The sequence below is a fragment of the Pipistrellus hanaki genome, assembly GCF_964339955.1.
Source record: "Pipistrellus hanaki genome assembly, chromosome: 17".
NCBI lineage: Eukaryota > Metazoa > Chordata > Mammalia > Chiroptera > Vespertilionidae > Pipistrellus > Pipistrellus hanaki.
In genome coordinates this window covers 6,269,034-6,287,308 of record NC_140519.1, presented here as the reverse complement: position 1 = coordinate 6,287,308, position 18,275 = coordinate 6,269,034, and the positions used below count along the sequence as shown (strand labels likewise).

The window sequence follows — 18,275 nt, the reverse complement described above, 5'->3', positions numbered from 1 at the left end:
AGGCATTTTAACACTGTTACCTGCAGTTTTAAGGAAGGCTGATTATTAAATAGCTTTAAACAGAAAATATGATTTATAGTCTGATACTGAGCCTCATACAGCAAAAAATGGTATATTCACTCACGGTTCAACTGGTGATTTGAGTGGTTCAAATGCATTCAATTGTTTATACCGTCCTTACTGGATTTTTCCCCCCTTCAATTAGGTGCATAAAAAGGATAAAAAATACAAATGTATGGTGTGTAAGAAGATCTTCATATTAGCTGCCAGTGTTGGAATAAGACATGGATCTCGACGCTATGGTATTTGTGTTGATTGTGCAGATAAACCACGGCCAGGAAGGCAACAAATTGTAGTTCAGGGAGAGGATACAGATTTCCATCGGGATGAGGAGTACGAGGAGAACGAAGGGGGAGAAGCTGAAGAAGAGCTGGCTGATGACGGAGAAGATCCGAACCACCCGTCACAATGGGACGAGCTGGGAGACGTCTGTATGTCTCAGGAGGACTGACTGGCCTACTCTGCTCCTCAAGGATGCTGCGTTGGGACGTAATATGAAGCGACAATTTGAATTGTTGAACTTGAAGGCTTGCAAAATATGGTACATGCTGGATGGTAGTTAAGTTGCTGTGAAAACTGTAGGGTCAAAGCCTTATAGCAAAATTTTTTTATATTTGCACAGGACTGACAGCAGCCAACCTTGTGGTTGGATTACATGGAGTCCCCACATCTTCAGTCAGTTATCAAAGTAAAAATACTTTTATTTATAGGATATACAGTAACTCTTTGGGTCCTAATGAAAATGGATTTCCTGTCTGTAAAGAGCTGACGTTTACGTACCAGTTAACCGGAATGAAGAAAATCCAGTTATGAGAATACAGTGACAGCTGGCCCAACTACTCTGTCCACCAAACCACTCAGGCTAGTTTGTACTAGTAGAGTTTTGTTTCTATTTTTATTTTTATTAATTTTATTTTTTTTAATACAGATTTTCAGTGAGGGGCCTTTTCAACCCCATTGGTTGTACTTTTCTGTATTTTCCGTTTTGATTTGCTTCATAAGTTAAACCAAGTCTCTTCTAGTCTTAGGTATTATTTCTCAGTTTTGTGCTGATGGGCATGTTTATAAGAACTGGAGAGGTAATTTATTGGAATGAACTAATTGACTTCCTCCATTCCCCCTTCCTTTTTGACATGAATTTTACTACTTCACAAATGAAGAATGATGTTGTAAAGTTACCGTGACGAAGTTGACAAATACCACTAAATGATTATGATTTAGAAGTCACTTCCTCTTGCTGCTCTAATCTGACAAAATGGTTCTATATGACGTTTTCTGACATGGTATTCTGTTTTGGGTATCTGTTACTTTGGCACTATTCTTGTTTGCCTTTTTTTATTTTTGCCAGTGTACTATACCTCAGTCCTATTTGAAAAGACACAAATCTGATCGAAAGAAGAGTCATAGAAAAATAAGTAAAATGATTTGTTTTATGATTTATCCTCCATGTCCAGTTTGGTTAGCTTGTTATGCAATATAAATGAACTATCAGGTTTTTACTCTTGTGCCCTTTTACCATTAAAATTAACACAAAAATTGCATTCTCTTTTGCTTCATATTTACTGGGATATTCAGTGTTTTAAAATTATGATAGACAATTATTTTTTTCAATTCCTTACTCACTACACCTTGTTATGCAGTCTTTGTAGTAGTCACCTTGATTCAGTGATCTGCAAAAGTCTTACAAATAAAATATTGAGGCTTTACAATTTATGATTAACTGAATTTTTCAGGAGACAAGGAGTGATATATTATAAAGTAGAAATTTTCAGGTTTACTTAGCCTGATGATAGATGAATTAGCTAATTGTAAGACAGCAAGATGTCACATAATTAATATGCACAACATTATCAGGAACATATTGTATATTATATAGAGTGAGGGATATCACTTTCAGCTTTCTTTTAAATAGAGATTGAGCATATTTTCCTGCTGTGTGGTGCTCCATTTGATCAAGGCCGAAACATTGATACTTTTCTAAGAGACATACTTTCTCATTATCTTTGATTTCAGTAAAATGATGCTTAAATGCTAGACATTGATGTTTCTGCCCAGATAAATCAAAGATATAAAGTACAGTTACATGGTCAGATGCATCTTTCATTATCTAAACTTTATTATAGTTTCTGCATAACTATAAAATTGACACAAATAGTTTGGTTTGGTTTTTAAGACTGAAGAGTACACATCTTATTCTCAATGTTCTAGGTAAATAAGTAAAATGTAGTTCTGGTGGGGTCCAAAGTAGACGTTAGTTGGGTAAAGATACTATGAATGAAAAAGTATTTTAAGCATAAAATGTTCTGCATTGTGAATATGTAAGTATAGTATAAAGATTTCTTTCATCCCATTTATCCCCCTCCTTTAAAATAAACCATAGTTTACAATTGGTAGATCTGTCTATATATAAATATATATTAAAGAGAAAAGATATATATCTGAAAGTTGCTAAATCTGCTTTATTAGACTGCAGGTCACTTATTGCATAGAAACTGGACTGGGCTTTACACTCTAATGTACTTTTTACTTTTCCCAAGGTATGAATTTACTCTCGTTAAGTTGAATTTTCTTTACTACTTAATCATTTATGTATATCTGGTAAATTATGACCAAATTTCTGTTAGATTGCGTACAGTAAATTGAAATACACATGTGGTACACTACGGGATTGTTGTGCTTTTGCTTGGTTTAGTTGGAGGCAAGGTTTGATGTAGATGGCTTGTTACTGTTAATTTAAGATATTCTATGATTGTCCATTGCGTTTTATGTTGTGTTATGACAGATCGGACTATATTTACTTTACCATATTGTTTTTAGAAAGGCAATCCAAAGGAAAAATGTTTATACACTTGAATATATTAGCCTCAGCCTATATAAAAATTTCTTCTTTAAAGTAAGCGTTTCACAAGAAACAGAACTGACAAACTTTTCTACTTGCTGACTCCCTAATTTATTTGTTCCATAATCTTGAGGGACTGCCTTTACCCTTCTAGATGATCATTTTAAAAAACTAGTTTTAGTACTAAGGTATACTACTGGATGTTTCTATTTTTTTAAGTATGTTCTTTTTCTGACTTACAGTACAACTTCAGGAAGTTGAGATGCTAAGAACTTAGGGTTGGTCTCAGAGGTAACACGGAATACCCATAGTTTGGTCTGTGGGGCCCTGGCAGAACTGTGTGTTACACATTTGCTGAATTTTTTTCTTATTACTTAAAATTAAAAATATTTCAGAGCTTTTAATTTTAATGAAGGGGAAGAGCATGAACTGCCTCTTTCCTGTTCACTGTAGTACAGACCCTCTCAGCTAAATCAAGGTCATGCACTGTTTCTTAGGCTTCTGACAGTCACCGCCACACGGTCCCTACACTGTCGGTCAGGGTTTGGCCCTCATTTTTCATAGTCACTGGATGTTTTGCTAAATTTCAGTACCACAGAAACTAAAAGCTGAAAAAGAAGAGATGTTATAGGAAGGGAAACTGAACTGTCATGAGTAGCTTTGAAATTTGGGGGAAACATTCACTGGTTTGAGTAGAGCCATCCTGATGAGAAGAATGAGGTGATGCATAGACTCATGTCAGATGCTTAGAACACTGGCAGTTGTTCAGCGATAGACGGGAGCCAAGAGGGAAAGAGGGAATGAGGAAGGGGAGAGAGAAAATCTCGGGGAAGGACCAGGGCTTAGAAACTATCACTCCAACACAGTGTCAAAGGCCTGAGAAGAACTGGAGCAGTGAAATCATGGGAAAGGATGACGAGATGGGTTTTTAAAATCACAAATTTTAAAACTTTGATAAGCTTTACTTATATTTTTAGGACTTTGTCAACATAGAATGAAGAGTTTATTTTTCTGAATAATAATCCCAGAAGCTACCATTTTTTAGTGCCTCCACGTGCCGTTGCGCTTTATTTGATCTGTTCTCTCTAAGGTAGGTGCTATTGTCTCCATTTTACAGAGGGAAAGGCTCCCAGCGGCGCCGGCCGCCGCAGCAGCCACAGGGCCAGGCCCAGGCCGAGCTGCTCCCTCCGCCTCCTCCCAGCCAGCCCTTCGGGGGCTCCAGTGGGCCTCATGCAGCAGCTTTTGGAGTTCACTCTTAAGGAGTCCCCTGAGGAGACATTTCCCTTAGAACAGCTCTTAGGAATCGAGCGTCTACGCCTTTCTCCCCACTGTCCCCAGGTGCACGTCCTCCCCGCAGCCACTGCTGCACCACCTGCCCCCACCCAGACACCCAGCCTCAGTGCGGCATTTCATTTTTAAATGAGGAAAGAAACATGAACCCCAGCTTTTGTGCCGTCCGTCACCCAGATCCTTAAACCTCACTATGGTACGGGCTTCTCTGCATCCCTTTCGGGAGTGGAGGGAAGCTTTGCTCCTGCCGTGGCCCTGCCCCGCGGCGGGCAGCGCTAGGCGGCCAGGCTGTGGGGAGAGGCACGGCAGCCCTGCCCCGGGAGCTGGGGATGTAGCTGGAGCACACTGGCTACCGGAAACACCGGGTTGAGGAGAGGGTGGTTGAGGCCGTTATGAAATGGGAGAGTCAGCATTTAACACTGTAAACATAAAAAGAACACTTTCTCTGCCTGCTGTTTGTAAAAGCTCTTTGGTAAGATCTTTTACGAAGACCAATTTTTAAATGTAATTTACCTACCTAGTATAAGTGTCCTAAGACGTGTATGTAAACTTCCAAGACTGTTTGTCCGTGTATTTAGAAAATACACAAGAATCTTTATCAAACCTAAAAATATAAACTTGTGAGCACTAAACTGCTTCTGGCTTGTGAATTTTGTTGACTCTTGATTTTTTTCATTCTTTGTTTGTTTGCATTCAAAATGTACACAATTAGGCTAATTGCGGTGGGGGACACCTTTGTAAACTTTGACTTATGTACAATTCAGTTATCTTTGTAGTTGAGGTTTACAAGTTTGAATTATATACTCTTTTTGCTTGTGTATTTTTATATGAAGAGAAGTGCATATAAGCGCCTCCAACTACCTCCTCACACTGCGTGGAGAGCTGCTCTGGAGCACAGAGTGGCCCTAACCAGCACGTGTCCCATCATGACGACTTGAAGGTTTCTCTACAGGTTTTAGAAACAAAGTATTTCCCCTGTAATTTACACTTATAACTTGGAGAATGGATTGAAAAGCAAAGCTCAATCACTTTATCCCATATTTACTGCATGTTATACTAATGGATTATAAGTAACTATGTAAATTTCACATCTTTAAAACTTGAGTAATATGAGAAAACATACTAACTAGTTATTTAGGTTTTTGTGGTGTTAACAGAACAGAGGAGATCACAGAAAGGACCGGATGGTCAGGCTTGACTAAGGGATGAGAGTCTCGATTTAGTTTGGAGAATGGCGAGGTAAAGGCGGGGTGGATGCCCATGTAGCATCTAAAGCCCCACCGCTTTGTCATGAGGCAGAAGAATTGGGTGCATTCTGTGTGGGTCCAGGCTTAAGTTGAGACCACTTCCCAAGATTAAAAGGCAGTTTTTAATAATAACCCCAAGATGAAACGGGATTGCTTCAGGAAAGTCCCCGTGTGCACGGAGCTGTTCCGGATGAGGTACTGTTCGTCGGCAGTATTGGCCAGCATTTCTGTGGGAGATGCTGTGCTTTAAACTCCTCAGACTGTGAGAGTTGCCAGTGGTTTGCTTTGCTTTACTAAAAACAAATATCCAATGGGGGATATTCTGACACCAAAAAGGGTACAGTTAACATTAGAAATCATGTCTCACTTTATGGAAAAAATTGCTGCTTGAACTTTTTTCTTTTTCACTACAAGTCCTCACAGACAATGTGCGGAGGCTGGTATAGGGAATGGGGTTCCTGGATCGGTGGTTAGATAAGAAGCAGAGGTCCTTCCGGGCTCGGGCTCTGTCTTAACCACCTGGTGTCTGTACTGAAGACGGAAAGAAAAGCCACCACAGGTCTCTGTTACGGGAATTGACGGGAGGGAAACGGCTCCTCGCTGCCCGGTGCCATGCTGCTGCGAACCGCCCTGACCTTCAGCCGGACATTCTTTTTTCCAGCACAGCCAGTGTGGCAGTATGAAAGCATCCATCTTCCCACACAATTAGGTGTGAGGCTCTTAGTTGAAAGACTTTTACTTGTTGGCACATGTCCCAACAGCTGGTGAGAGGAAACCATATAACATGGTTTTAAGGTAATGGTGGGGTTTTTTTGTTTGTTTGTTTTTAGGTTGAAAGAAACTTTAGGAGTAATAAAGAATTAATTCCCAGACAGGTTGCTATGGTGACTTTGCCATGAATTTTAGGACCCAAGGCCCCTGAACTTCCATTATAATATTCTTCCCCTACATCAAACATATATTCAGTAAGTAGGTTAGGGAAAACTTTGAAATTAGAGACCACAAAGTATATTCAAATACAGTACCTGGAACATAGTCTGAGCTCAATATTAAGTGAATGATTATTTAAAAGATATCAGTAACTTAAGGATTTTGCCTGCTAATATCTAATAGCTGCCAATATAGCTGTCAAGCTATATTTTGTCTAGAAGTAGTTTTATGTTGTCAAGCACATCCTGGACCCTCGGGACCCTTTTCCCCAATACACCCCTAGGTGGCCATAGCCAGACACAGTGACCAAACCCAGTCTGGCAGTTACTAGAGAGCTCATTGCAGGGGTCTTAAATATGCACCATCTCCATAACTTGGAATACTTAGTGACAAGATTGTTGGTTGTTTGCTGCAAAATACTTGTTTTGAAATGACTAGTGTGGCCAACACTAACGCAGATGTCCAAACTCTGTATGTATGCGAGGAAGATGTGGAAAGCGAAGGAAACCCAGAGGAGTGGTTCCTGATGAAGGTGCTGGGTGGAGGTTTAGTTGCCATGTTGTGAAGAGGCATGCGAGGTGATGGCATTTACATTTACCACATGAGAAAAGCCTTTGTGTGAAGGATTTGTGGAGCTTAGTACTTGTCACCCCGCCCCCCATCTTGACTCACCCACTTGGTTTACTAAACTGGGATGGTGGTATTTACATAGAGACACGGGCAATTCTCCAAAGTAGGTTACACACTTAATTGTCAAGTAACTGTCTCCTAAATCATTAGATAACACAGCTAGCTCATTTCAAAGAGCAGCAATTACAGAATGGATCAGCCTCCAAGAGGCCTGATCCCTGGCCGGATCTTCATCATGGCAAAGGACATTGAAGACATTATTTATAGATGACATAAACAGCTAGTTTTATATGTGTGTAGTTTCTCATTGGTGATCATAAATGTGCCTCCATGTAAGATTTTATTGCGTAAGTTAAAAGGTGGTGGTTAGAATCCTGCAGTTGCCTTCTGGAAGCTGGGACGCCCTAGGCTGTCTGTCGGCTCTGCTGCTTTTGGTGACACAGCACACTCAGAGAGGTGCCACACCCTTTCAGTCTGTGGGCACACGTGTATTCAACGGATGCATGTTCAGTCCCTGTGATGGGGAATGAGGTCACACTGAACACTGCTCTACAGGCCATGGGATGGGACAAGATGCAAGTTTAGCCACACAGGTAACTTGATCAAAAAGGCCCTTCATTTCAGAGGTTTTGAAAAGCAGGAGTAATTGGGAGGAGTGGACAGGTAGGATGACTATAAATAGAACCGTGCAGATGGACGTAAGCTAGTGCACACACAGCACTTTGCATTCATTGTTTCCCCTTCAACATAATAAAAATACTTTCACCTTGAAAACATGTCTTGAGTCTTTGGGGAAAAATATTTGTTGCCATTAAATTTTTGCATGGACCGTAATATTTTTCACTTAACTGGCAAATAGAAGTGTTATATTACCCACTTGCATCTTTTCCTGGGACAGGAATATATTACTTTCTAGGTGCCTCCTCATTCTCGCTCTGCTAGACCACTCTAGGGTTACACAAGCTCTTTTTCAGAAGCAGTGAGGCCTCGGGGAAGCTGACACTTAGTGGGGTTGGCCTGGATGAAGGGCCTTTGACCTCGCAGGGCTTTCCTGTCCGAGAAAGCAGTGCAATGAGAGCTGTTTGTTCCTAAGGTGCCAGTCAGGAAAAGAACGGCACCTCCTCTCAAAGGGTGAAGCCACGCTGAGTCCCCCTCCCAGGTGCTTATTAAGGAAAGTGGTAGCTTATGTACCTTTCCTTAATTTTCATGTGTTTTTTAGCAAAGCATATTTGCACTTCACCAAAAATCTCTTAGGGGTCTAGTAATAATTAATGTCGTTTTTCAACATTCGTTTAAAATCTTGCTTGGCGTTAACTTGTATTGACATAACCTTCAAACACGTGGTATCTACAGAACGTGTGAAGTGCAATTAACAAGTTTTGCTTGAAAAAGTTTGTGTTTGGTTTGGTTTCTGTTGCAAAACTAGGGCTAAGAAGATGGCGGATGAAGAGCATATTCGGCACTGCATGCTTTACGAGTTCCAATTAGGAAGAAAAGCAAGTGAGGCTGCAAAAAACATCTGTAGTGCTCTTGGTCAAGATGCAGTTAGCGCCAGAAAATGCCAGCGTTGGTTTGAGAAATTTCGCGAGGGAAATTTTTCGTTAGATGACAAGAGTGGTCGAGGCCGTGTGTCCAATTTTGATCAAGAAGCTCTTCAAGCTCTTTTGGTGCAAAATCCTCAAATTACCCAACAAGAGCTTGCGACAACTTTAAATTGTTCACAAAAAACAATTTCCAATCAATTGCGTGCACTTGGCAAAGTCCAAAAGTTTGGAAAATGGGTTCCTCATGAGTTGACCGACAACAACCGTAATCAAAGAGTCACAATTTGCAGTTCGCTCCTCTCTCGTCAAAACCGTTTGCCGTTTTTAGAGCAAATTGTTACCGGAGATGAAGAATGGGTGCTGTATGTTAATTTGAAAAGGCGGCCTCAATGGTTGGACAAAAATGAGGCTCTGCAGCCCACGCCAAAACCTGACTTGCATGCGAAAAAAGTGATGTTGTGTGTTTGGTGGAATTTTAAAGGAATTCTTCATTATGAACTTTTACCATCTAACCAAACCATTACAAGTGCAGTGTATAGTGCCCAATTGGAAAGGTTAGCCCAAGCTTTAAGAGAAAAAGAACCCGCGCTGATTAATCGGAAGGGCGTAATTCTTCACCACGATAACGCACGACCGCATACTGCAAGAATCACTGCTGAAAAACTGCGCCAGTTGGAATGGGAAGTTCTCCCTCAACCTGCATATTCTCCTGATATTGCCCCTTCCGATTACCATTTGTTTCGTTCTTTGCAAAACTTTCTTCTTGGAAAAAAATTTAATTGTGAAGAATGCCTCAAAAATGCATTGACTGAATTTTTTGCATCAAAATCACAAGAATTTTACAACAGAGGGATTAAAATGCTTCCTGAGCGTTGGGCACAAGTAGTAGAAAACAACGGCAACTATATTGTTGATTAAATTTTGTTGTATTGTTTAAATAAATTCGATTTTAAAAAGTATTAGAAAACGACATTAATTATTACTAGACCTAATTCATGTGAGTGCTCAAAATCCCACTCATCTCGTCTTTTTTGGAGGGTGGGGGTGTGTGTATGTGGTGTTTGTTTTATAGTTTGCTTTCAGTGGGATTCTAAGTCAGCTGACTGGAATCTAAGAGGACCAGAGAATAAATACTTTTGCTTTGTGGATGACAAGGTCTCTATCGCAGCTAGTCAGCTTTGCTGGTACACCACGAAAGCAGCCAGAAGCAGTATATGAGAGCATGGCTGTGTTCTGATAAAGCTTCCCTTAGGACTCGAGGCTGCGGGCTAGAGGCTGCGGGCTGCTGGCCCCTGTCCTTAACTCCTGCCTGCACCATCTCCCCACCTTTCTGTCCTGTCCAGAGTTACAGGTGTAGAGGAGCAGTAAGAATTAATACCAGGGGCTCTGATTAAACAGTAAGAATGCCATTAAACCCCACATCCCAGTATACAAGGTGCCCCTCCACATTCCCTGGTGCCTAAATAATAAGAGTCTTCAGAAGAGACTTCACTTGCCAATAAAACTGTCTTTCTAATTCTAGACCCTTTATTGCCAGTGTATCCTATGTTAAACAATATGCTGGCAATAAAGAAGCCCTTCAACCCTAATTGCACATGACATTGACTCTGCAGGCTTTGGGAGTCTCACTGATGCCTGCATTTATAAAAGGTGTCAGTACAGTGGACTGTCAGTTACTCAGCCACAGCCTGAAAATGCTGAGCTTGTGAGGTACTGACCAGCGTGTCTGGTCTGAACAAGGTTCTTTTGAAACATTCCCAAGACCAAAGACTAGCCAACGGACCTGGGAGCCTGTGGCATTGTTTCAAGCATGTGACTCCCCGTTGTGACACACTGAGGACAACCTAGTGGCCTTTGTGTCACTCAGTCTCTCCCAATAGGAGGCTCTCAGTCACACATGTCACAATGCTATGGGGAGCGGGGCTGAGATCTTACTCCACAGCCTGTGTTGCCAGTTTGACTCATAAACGCTACAAAATTTCTCAAAGAAAAAATTTCTATTCAAGACAATTTAAGTGATCTAAAATAGTTTCAATAGTTTTTCAGGTTAAGATTGAAATTAATGAGAGCAGATAGTCCGATCCTAAGTGATTAGACAAGTTTTGTTGTTCTAACGGGATATTGCACAGTCGGGATGTCAGGTCTATTCTGAAAGGACGCCTGATGGGACTCAGAAGCAGCATCTGCAGCCCATCCACCCCATACACTGCATACAGGCTGAGCTTCAGTATCCGGAGGAACTACTCCCTTCAAGGCCATGAGTGACTCAGCTGGCTCCTCACCTCTTCGGCCTCTGGCACTGTTCGTGACTAATTTCCTTTGACTCCTCTTTGACCCCATAAGCGTTCTTTGAGGGGAACCCTCCCAGGTTCTTCCCGTTGGTGTTCTCATTCAGTCCCAAGTGACCACAGTGACTTCCACCTTGGTGACGCCATCACTGGCCACTCTTCGGAGTTTACAATAGTTGCGTAATAACACCGTGCACTGATAGATGCACAAAGGAGTTTTAGTCGCAATCCTAATTAGGGTCTCGGTTCTTTCATGGGCAGAAGGGTCTTTACATTTACATCTGCTGAATGGAGTCTCATTATGAGCTGACACAGCCCGGCAAAGTCACCCTTAGAAGAATGAAAACTGATTTTAAGTCTTTCTCCAGCCATGTTCACGCTGTTTGATGAGGTGGTGTCTGGCTGCCTTATGCTGTAATATCGGCTCGTATGTATCTCTGCTAACTGCACAGACTCATGGACTGTTTGAACAGAAGGGCCTTAGAAACAAGGACATGGTGTGTTTATCCCATCTCTGAACTCATTCTGTTAACATTCATAAAGCAGGTCATCTGGGCTTGAGACTCCTCCTCCTCCTTCTCCTCCTCGCTGTGAGCTGTGTCGAGTTGAAATCACGGTGCCAGAGATTCATATCCTTCCACATACTGGTCTGGATGATGGTGGACACTGGGAGGGGTGCACTGTATTTGAGCAGAGCTTAGGGCCTCAAACTTTTTTCACTCACAGTAAATAGTATTCTGTGTCTTCCTGTCTTTAGAATAACATCAGAATCCATACTGGACTACCCTTTTCCAGTTTAATGTTTCACTTTCATTTTAAGCCTAATACTAATATGGAAAACTAATGCCCAAAGCGAGATTTTTAAAGAAAAGCATCCAGAAATATTTCTTAAAAGTAGAATGTTAATTTGCCTGCACTACCCTTAACATGAAATTAAACTTGCTTCTCCAAGACAATATTTTGTTCACAGTTTGATATAAAATTTTTAATGTTGCTTAATCCCAGGCTTTCAAGAATCTCATAATTGATTTTTATGCAGTATAATTTTACCATATATAAATTTAATGACTCAGTTCTCTTTAGAAAATGTATTACAAGGAAGATGAGAGTTTTTTCTTCTAATTGCATTTTAGATCATATTCTGAAAGGTGTGAGAAATATTTCGTTTCTATTAAATTCTTATAAAACTTCAGGCCCCTCTGCCCAGGCCACTCCTCTCCTTTATGCATCAAGACAGATGCATATCATGGCTGCATGGTTATTGCTTATCCTTGTTTTGAAAAAGATACAGAGCCCAGTGCTGGAGCCCGTCCTGTCCCAGAGACGGACAGTGTCCTCTTCAGGAGGCCAGCTTAAGTCCTAACAATTATTAAATGCTCATCAGCGTAATATTTTGTTCTCAATGTTTGAACTTTAAAAATACGAGTGAGGGAATTTCATAAAAATAGCTACCAAAATGCTTTTTGTAAAGTTTACTGCATGCTGTGTGAAGTTACCACAACACCCTCACTGTCTCACCACAGCCGGAGCGCGGCCCTCCCACACTGTGCCCAGGGGACCAGCATTGCCACTCCAGCCGCTGACGCACAGGGAGCAGCAGGGATGGCTTTGCTCTTTAGGCACTTGTCGCTCACCGACACCAGGGCATTCAGGTCATATTCTGAGAGAATAGTTAGAACTTTTAGGTTGAATGTAAGCAATTTCTTTATAATATGATTGTGACTGTAATCCAGACCTCAGAACAGCCATTTTGGGGAAAATAAGCATACATGAGGCAGACATAGTATTTTTTTGCAAGCAAAAAAGTGACTAAGTTGCATTAGCTGATTTTCCCTTGTAAAAGTACATTTTCTGCACATATAACAGAAGTGACTTGAAAAATCAGATTTAAGAATTTTTCCAATATATCATACTGTCATTGATGTCCTACTTTTTTTTTTTTTTTTATAATATATTTTATTGATTTTTTTACAGAGAGGAAGGGAGAGAGATAGAGAGCTAGAAATGTCGATGAGAGAGAAACATTGACCAGCTGCCTCTTGCACACCCCCTACCGGGGATGTGCCCGCAACCAATGTACATGCCCTTGACCAGAATCGAACTTAGGACCTTTCAGTCCGCAGACCGACGCTCTACCACTGAGCCAAACCGGCTTCGGCGATGTCCTACTTTTTAATAGAATCTTTTTCCTTATATTCCAGACTTTATTAACATAATTCGTTGTTGGAGATGATTAATAAGGCAGCTGCAAAGGCAAAAGCCAGCGTTTTGTATGTCCTAAGAGATTGTCAGCTTTATTTTTGTAGCCACATATGCACACAGAAAGCAAACTTAACCCTGCCATTAAGGAGAAGCCATAAGCCAGTGAAACAAAAGATTAATAGACTGTAATCAAGTACCATCATAATCGTTTAGGTTTAAGTTTCCATTGTGGGATGAATTTTGGACTACGGGACATATTTAGGCCTTTGTATTTTAGTTTCAGAGTTGAGAGCCAGGCTTGGTGAGAAGTAAAGTGTTATGTCTCCTCAGAGCCACTGGGAAGGCACTTTTGTAAGTTTGCTGCACAATCTATTGACAAGAGTATTGATCTGCAAAAAAGTTTTCATGACACGTAGATGTAACTTAGAAAGTTTAAGAATAAACTACTGAATTTCATATAAACTTTACTTACTTGAGGAGGTATAATTGTTGAATAACTGAAGAATGAGTCCAGACCAACTGGGCATTATTTTTTTCTGGCTGAATTTTATATCTATCTATATAAAAACCTAAGCAACCAACCAGAATGACCCGTTGACTAGTTACTATGACGTGTACTGACCAAGCAGACGATCAAAACAGGAGCTGCCCCCCGCTGATCAGTGCGCTCCCACAGCCAACCTCCCTAGCCCCAATGGCAACTGAGCAAGATGGCCTCAATGGGCCCTGATCCCCAGCCATGCCGAGGAACCCACCTGTGCACAAATTTGTGCACCAGGCCTCCGGTATATATATACTGAGTGGCCAGATTATTATGACCACCCTTTTAGTACTTCAGTTGGCCACCTTTTGCCTTCAATACTGTGGCTCTTCTTGGCATTGACTCCACGAGATGTTGAAAAGTGATGCGAGGAATCTGACACCATGCCTGATGAATAGCACCCATATCTTCAGAAAAAAATCACTTATACTGTCGTGGTAAACAACCTGCTTCCCTATTTATAATGGTCTGGCCCTCTAACAACTTCAGCGTGAAATTATAGCTGATTTGCCTACAAACATCAGGTGGTCAAAATAATCTGGCCACTCAGTGTATATTGATTTCAGAGAGTAATGGAGACGGAGAGGGAGAAAGACAAACAACAATGATGAGAGAGAATCATTGATTGGCTGCCTCCTGCATACACCCCACTGGGGACTGGTCAGAATTGAACCCAGGACCCTTCAATCCGCATGCTGACGCTCTATCCACTGAGCCAAAGTTGGTTAGGGCTCTGCCTAACTTCTTTTAACTAAATCTAGCCATGTGTTAGATATAAATACAAAGCTAAGTAAGGATCCATTTTACCCTCAAGTTAACCTGAAGTGAATTTCAATCCTATTTTATTTGCCAAAAGTAATCTTGATGTAAACATTTTTATTCTAAGGTAACCATGTGAATTTACCACCTGCTTTTGAGTACCTTACTTCCAGGGCATGTTCTTTGCTGTGTTTTTCTGCCTTGAATGCGGCCTTTCGCCCTGACTATGACCTTTCTTATTTAAGCCTAACTGGCTGACAAATGCAGAGCACACCTCAAAAGAGGGGCATTGTTTTCACTTGTAAATAAGGTTCTTCGGGGATTTTCAAAATGGGCTCTGGCATCCTAGGGGTTCTTTGAAGATGCCTCCTGGGTGTGGGGTTTGCTGGCAGAGCAGGTGGGGCCTGGGCCTCAGCCAGACCTGGAAGCTCCCCTTTCATCTCCTCGGCTGCTAGGGCCTGCGCTTGGAAAAATGTCTTAACCACCAACTTAATTTAAAAACAGTCATGGGAGATGACAACAACAACAGTAATCGTAGCGTTTGAGTGCTTATCAAGTGCCAGACCATGCTTTAAATACTAACATTAATCCTTAAGGAAAAAACCATAAAAAAGGTCAAGCATTTTTATGATCCCCGCCTTACAAATGAGGAAACTGAGACTTAAGGAGATTAAGGAATTTGGCCAAGAGGTCACAGCTACTGAGTGATAGACTTTGGACTCAAATCTGGGTGTGCCAGTAAGCGTCTTAGTTGAAGTCAGGAATGGCACATCCAAGGTAAGTGTGCTCCACCCAGGTCGGCATTCGATGCCTCTTTACTGCCCCTGCTCTAAGGAGAGACCTCTGTGACCTCACACTTCTGGTTAGAACGGCTCCCCAAGTCTAAAGGTGTAGCCAGGTGCTTGTTTGGAGATTGGTAGTAGAAAACCACCAAATTAGCATAGATCCCAGATGCACATTTTCATGATGAAGCTATTCTATGAACAAAAATCCCTAACTATAACTCCTTTCTCACCCACTACTAAGAAAGGATTTTTGTTTCTGTATTTATATATTTATATATTTGTAATTTATATACATTTATAAGCAGGTAATTATAAACACAATACAGTCCTCATAATCAGGACAGTTAGATTTTAAGTTTCTCTTTGCATGCCTCCTGGAACAAAAACTTACTGGTGCAGGCGGAGAAAGAGGGGAGGGCGGGAAACCCGAGGCCTGGGGCACATCTGCTAGTTTCCACTGGAGCAGAGAGCTCAGCGGTTTGAAGAACCTTCACTCTTCCCACTGCCGGTGTCCCTGCCAGGAACGTCACAGCCACAGGGCTGGGTGGATGCCCACACTTTTAAAAAAGGAACACCCCCCACCCCCGCCCCCAGCTGATTGCTCAGGTGCTCTTGCCAGGAGGTTGTAGCAGTTCCTGGGCTGTGCCGCCCTTACCAGGGAAAGCCGGTGCAATTACAGTGTTTCCTGTTCGGTGCCAGACTCTAAGTGACTCATAGTAGTTCCTGCTTAAGACACGTCAGAGGCCGAAGGCTCTATTTAGGAACTTGCTATGAAATTACCAGGCAGTTCCAAGCAATTTTTCCAATACAGTATGTATGGAGTTAATAGCAAGTCATTTATAATAATCAATACGTGAAAAAAAATCTTGTCATCTTTATTGTCTACTGGTATTGAAATCTAGATTTCCTTAAATGGATGGACATCCCTTTTGTGAAATTATTTAACATTCATTCAGCAGACACATTAGTGTACAGTATTGAAATGATCTTCATGTGACCATTATCATGGAACACATTAAATCTTTTTTATAAAAATGTTTGAATATGACCTAAAATGTTCTGTATACGAATAAAAAGCTTCTTCCTAAAAGTATTTCTGACGCATTCTCTGCTCAGTTGTCTGTGAAATTAGACATCGCAGGCAGTGGGAAGGGGAGTGGGTCTCGGTGCCGGCCAGGGTCACTGGGTAGAAAGTGCTTTCCAGAGTGTCAGGCCCCTCCCGCTGATGAGGGTGTGGGCAGGTCCCTGGTCACAGGGGACAGTGAGTGCCACGTGCTCTTTTCTCCTGGGTTTTGCTTTGTGAGATGAGAGAACAGAACAGCCAGTTCTATTGCTAGCTATCAGGGCTTGCTAAAAAAGACAACCAAAGCCATTGATTCATTACATGAATGAGTTTAATTAGGGTTAGCAGCCCACATGAAGTGGAAATAGAAAAACCAGCGGAAGAACTCTGTGATTCCAAGATAAGACTCCCAGAAATGGAGAGGGGAACATTATCTGAGACTGGAGATTACACCAGGGTTATCACTCGGTGACTCACAGCAGGTGAGATTTGGTGAGGAAGGTTAGTGTGTTTGTTTCAAAAGCTTGACCTTTCTAAGTCATTTTATTAAAGCATCTAACTCTAAACATTAAAAGTTAAAGTTTTGGATTTTTTGTTTTTTTAAAGTAAACATGTCACTGCCATTACTTGATGCTACCACATACACACTGCATGAAAAATATCCCACAGAAATAGTCCTTTTTTTGTTTATGTTTTTTTAAAATATATTATTTAATGATTTCAGAGGGGAAGGAAGAGAGCAAGAGAGATAGAAACATCAATGATGAGAGCAAATCATTGATCAGCTGCCTCCTGTATACCCCTACTGGGGATTGAGCCTGCAACCTGGGCATGTACCCTGACCAGGAATCGAACCATGACCTCCTGGTTCATAGGTAGATGCTAACCACTGAGCAATGTGGTGGGCTCACTGGCAATGTGTTTTAAGAGTTGTTAAAATTCAGGTCCCAGAATGCATTCCTAGGACACTGTCCCACAGCAGAGAGGATTTTCATACAAGGATGTTTTTGAGTGTTATTTATAAGAGAAAAATAAAAAGTAATGTAATTTCCAATTATGTAGGAATAAATAATGACAGTCTTATTATATTAGGTACTCTATTTGTTAATCCTCACCCGAGGATATTTTTCTAATGATTTTTAGAGAGAGTGGTATGGAGGGGGAGAGACAGAGAGAAATATTGATGTGAGAGCAACACATCAGTTGGTTGTCTCCCGCACACTCCCTGACCAAGACCAGAGATGGAGCCTGCAATCGAGGTATGTGCTTTTGACTAGAAATGGAATCTGGGATCCTTCAATCCATGGACTGATGCTCTGTCCACTGAGCCAAACTGGCCGGGGCTATCTTTGTGTAAATATTAAGAAAAAAGACACAAACTGTAAAAAAGTAAGTACACCAAAATGCTAACTTTTAGGATAATTTATTTTTTTATCTTTTAGTGTATTTTCCACTGCAACAAGCAGGTTTTTTTATTTTATTTTATTAGAAAATTATATGATAAAAGTTAAGAATCAAAGTATTTATTAGTTTAGAAAACATAGTTCCATTTCATGATTTATGGGAATGGTGTTATTTAGTTGATTTGGTTGCTATCTTCTCCTTGGCTTTATTTCATTGTCCAAATATACGTATATAGCTTTTCTGTGTTTTGTTTTTGTTTTGTTTTGTTTTTTAATTTTTAAAAAATATATTTTATTGTTTTTTTTGCCCCCCTCCCTCCCATACATACCCTCCCTCCCTAGAGTTTTATGTCCATTGGTTGTACTTATATGCATGTATACAAGTCCTTCAGTTGATCTATTATTTCCCCCAGATCTCCCTACCCTACCTGCTGTAATTTGACAGTCTGCTTGTTGCTTTACTGTCTCTATATCTATCTTTTGGTTCATCAGTTTATAATGTTCTTTATTATCCATAAATGAGTGAGGTCATGTGTTTCTCTTTCATTGATTGGCTTATTTCACTCAGCATGATGTTCTCCAATTCCATCCAGGTTGCTGCAAATGATGAGAATTCCTTCTTTTTTATGGCAGCATAGTATTCCATTGTGTAGATGTACCATGGTTTTTTGATCCAATCATCTGCTGACGGGCA

General features: G+C 41.0%; 1 protein-coding gene across 3 annotated transcripts in view; it reads left to right on the top strand.

Annotated features, from left to right (window-relative positions):
- The window catches only part of ZBTB10 (zinc finger and BTB domain containing 10), a 50,042-nt gene that overhangs the window by 21,671 nt on the left and 10,096 nt on the right, over nucleotides 1-18,275 (top strand). Inside the window, exon 6 of one of the 3 annotated variants that reach the window (XM_084864997.1) lies at nucleotides 206-1,599. The exons of 1 other annotated variant lie outside the window; for it this stretch is intronic. In XM_084864997.1, the coding sequence (XP_084721123.1) occupies nucleotides 206-511 (306 nt within the window). In that variant the 3' untranslated portion in view covers nucleotides 512-1,599. Of the gene's footprint in view, nucleotides 1-205; nucleotides 1,600-18,275 lie in introns of those variants that run through there. One more of the 3 variants, XM_084864999.1, reaches the window with a different exon arrangement.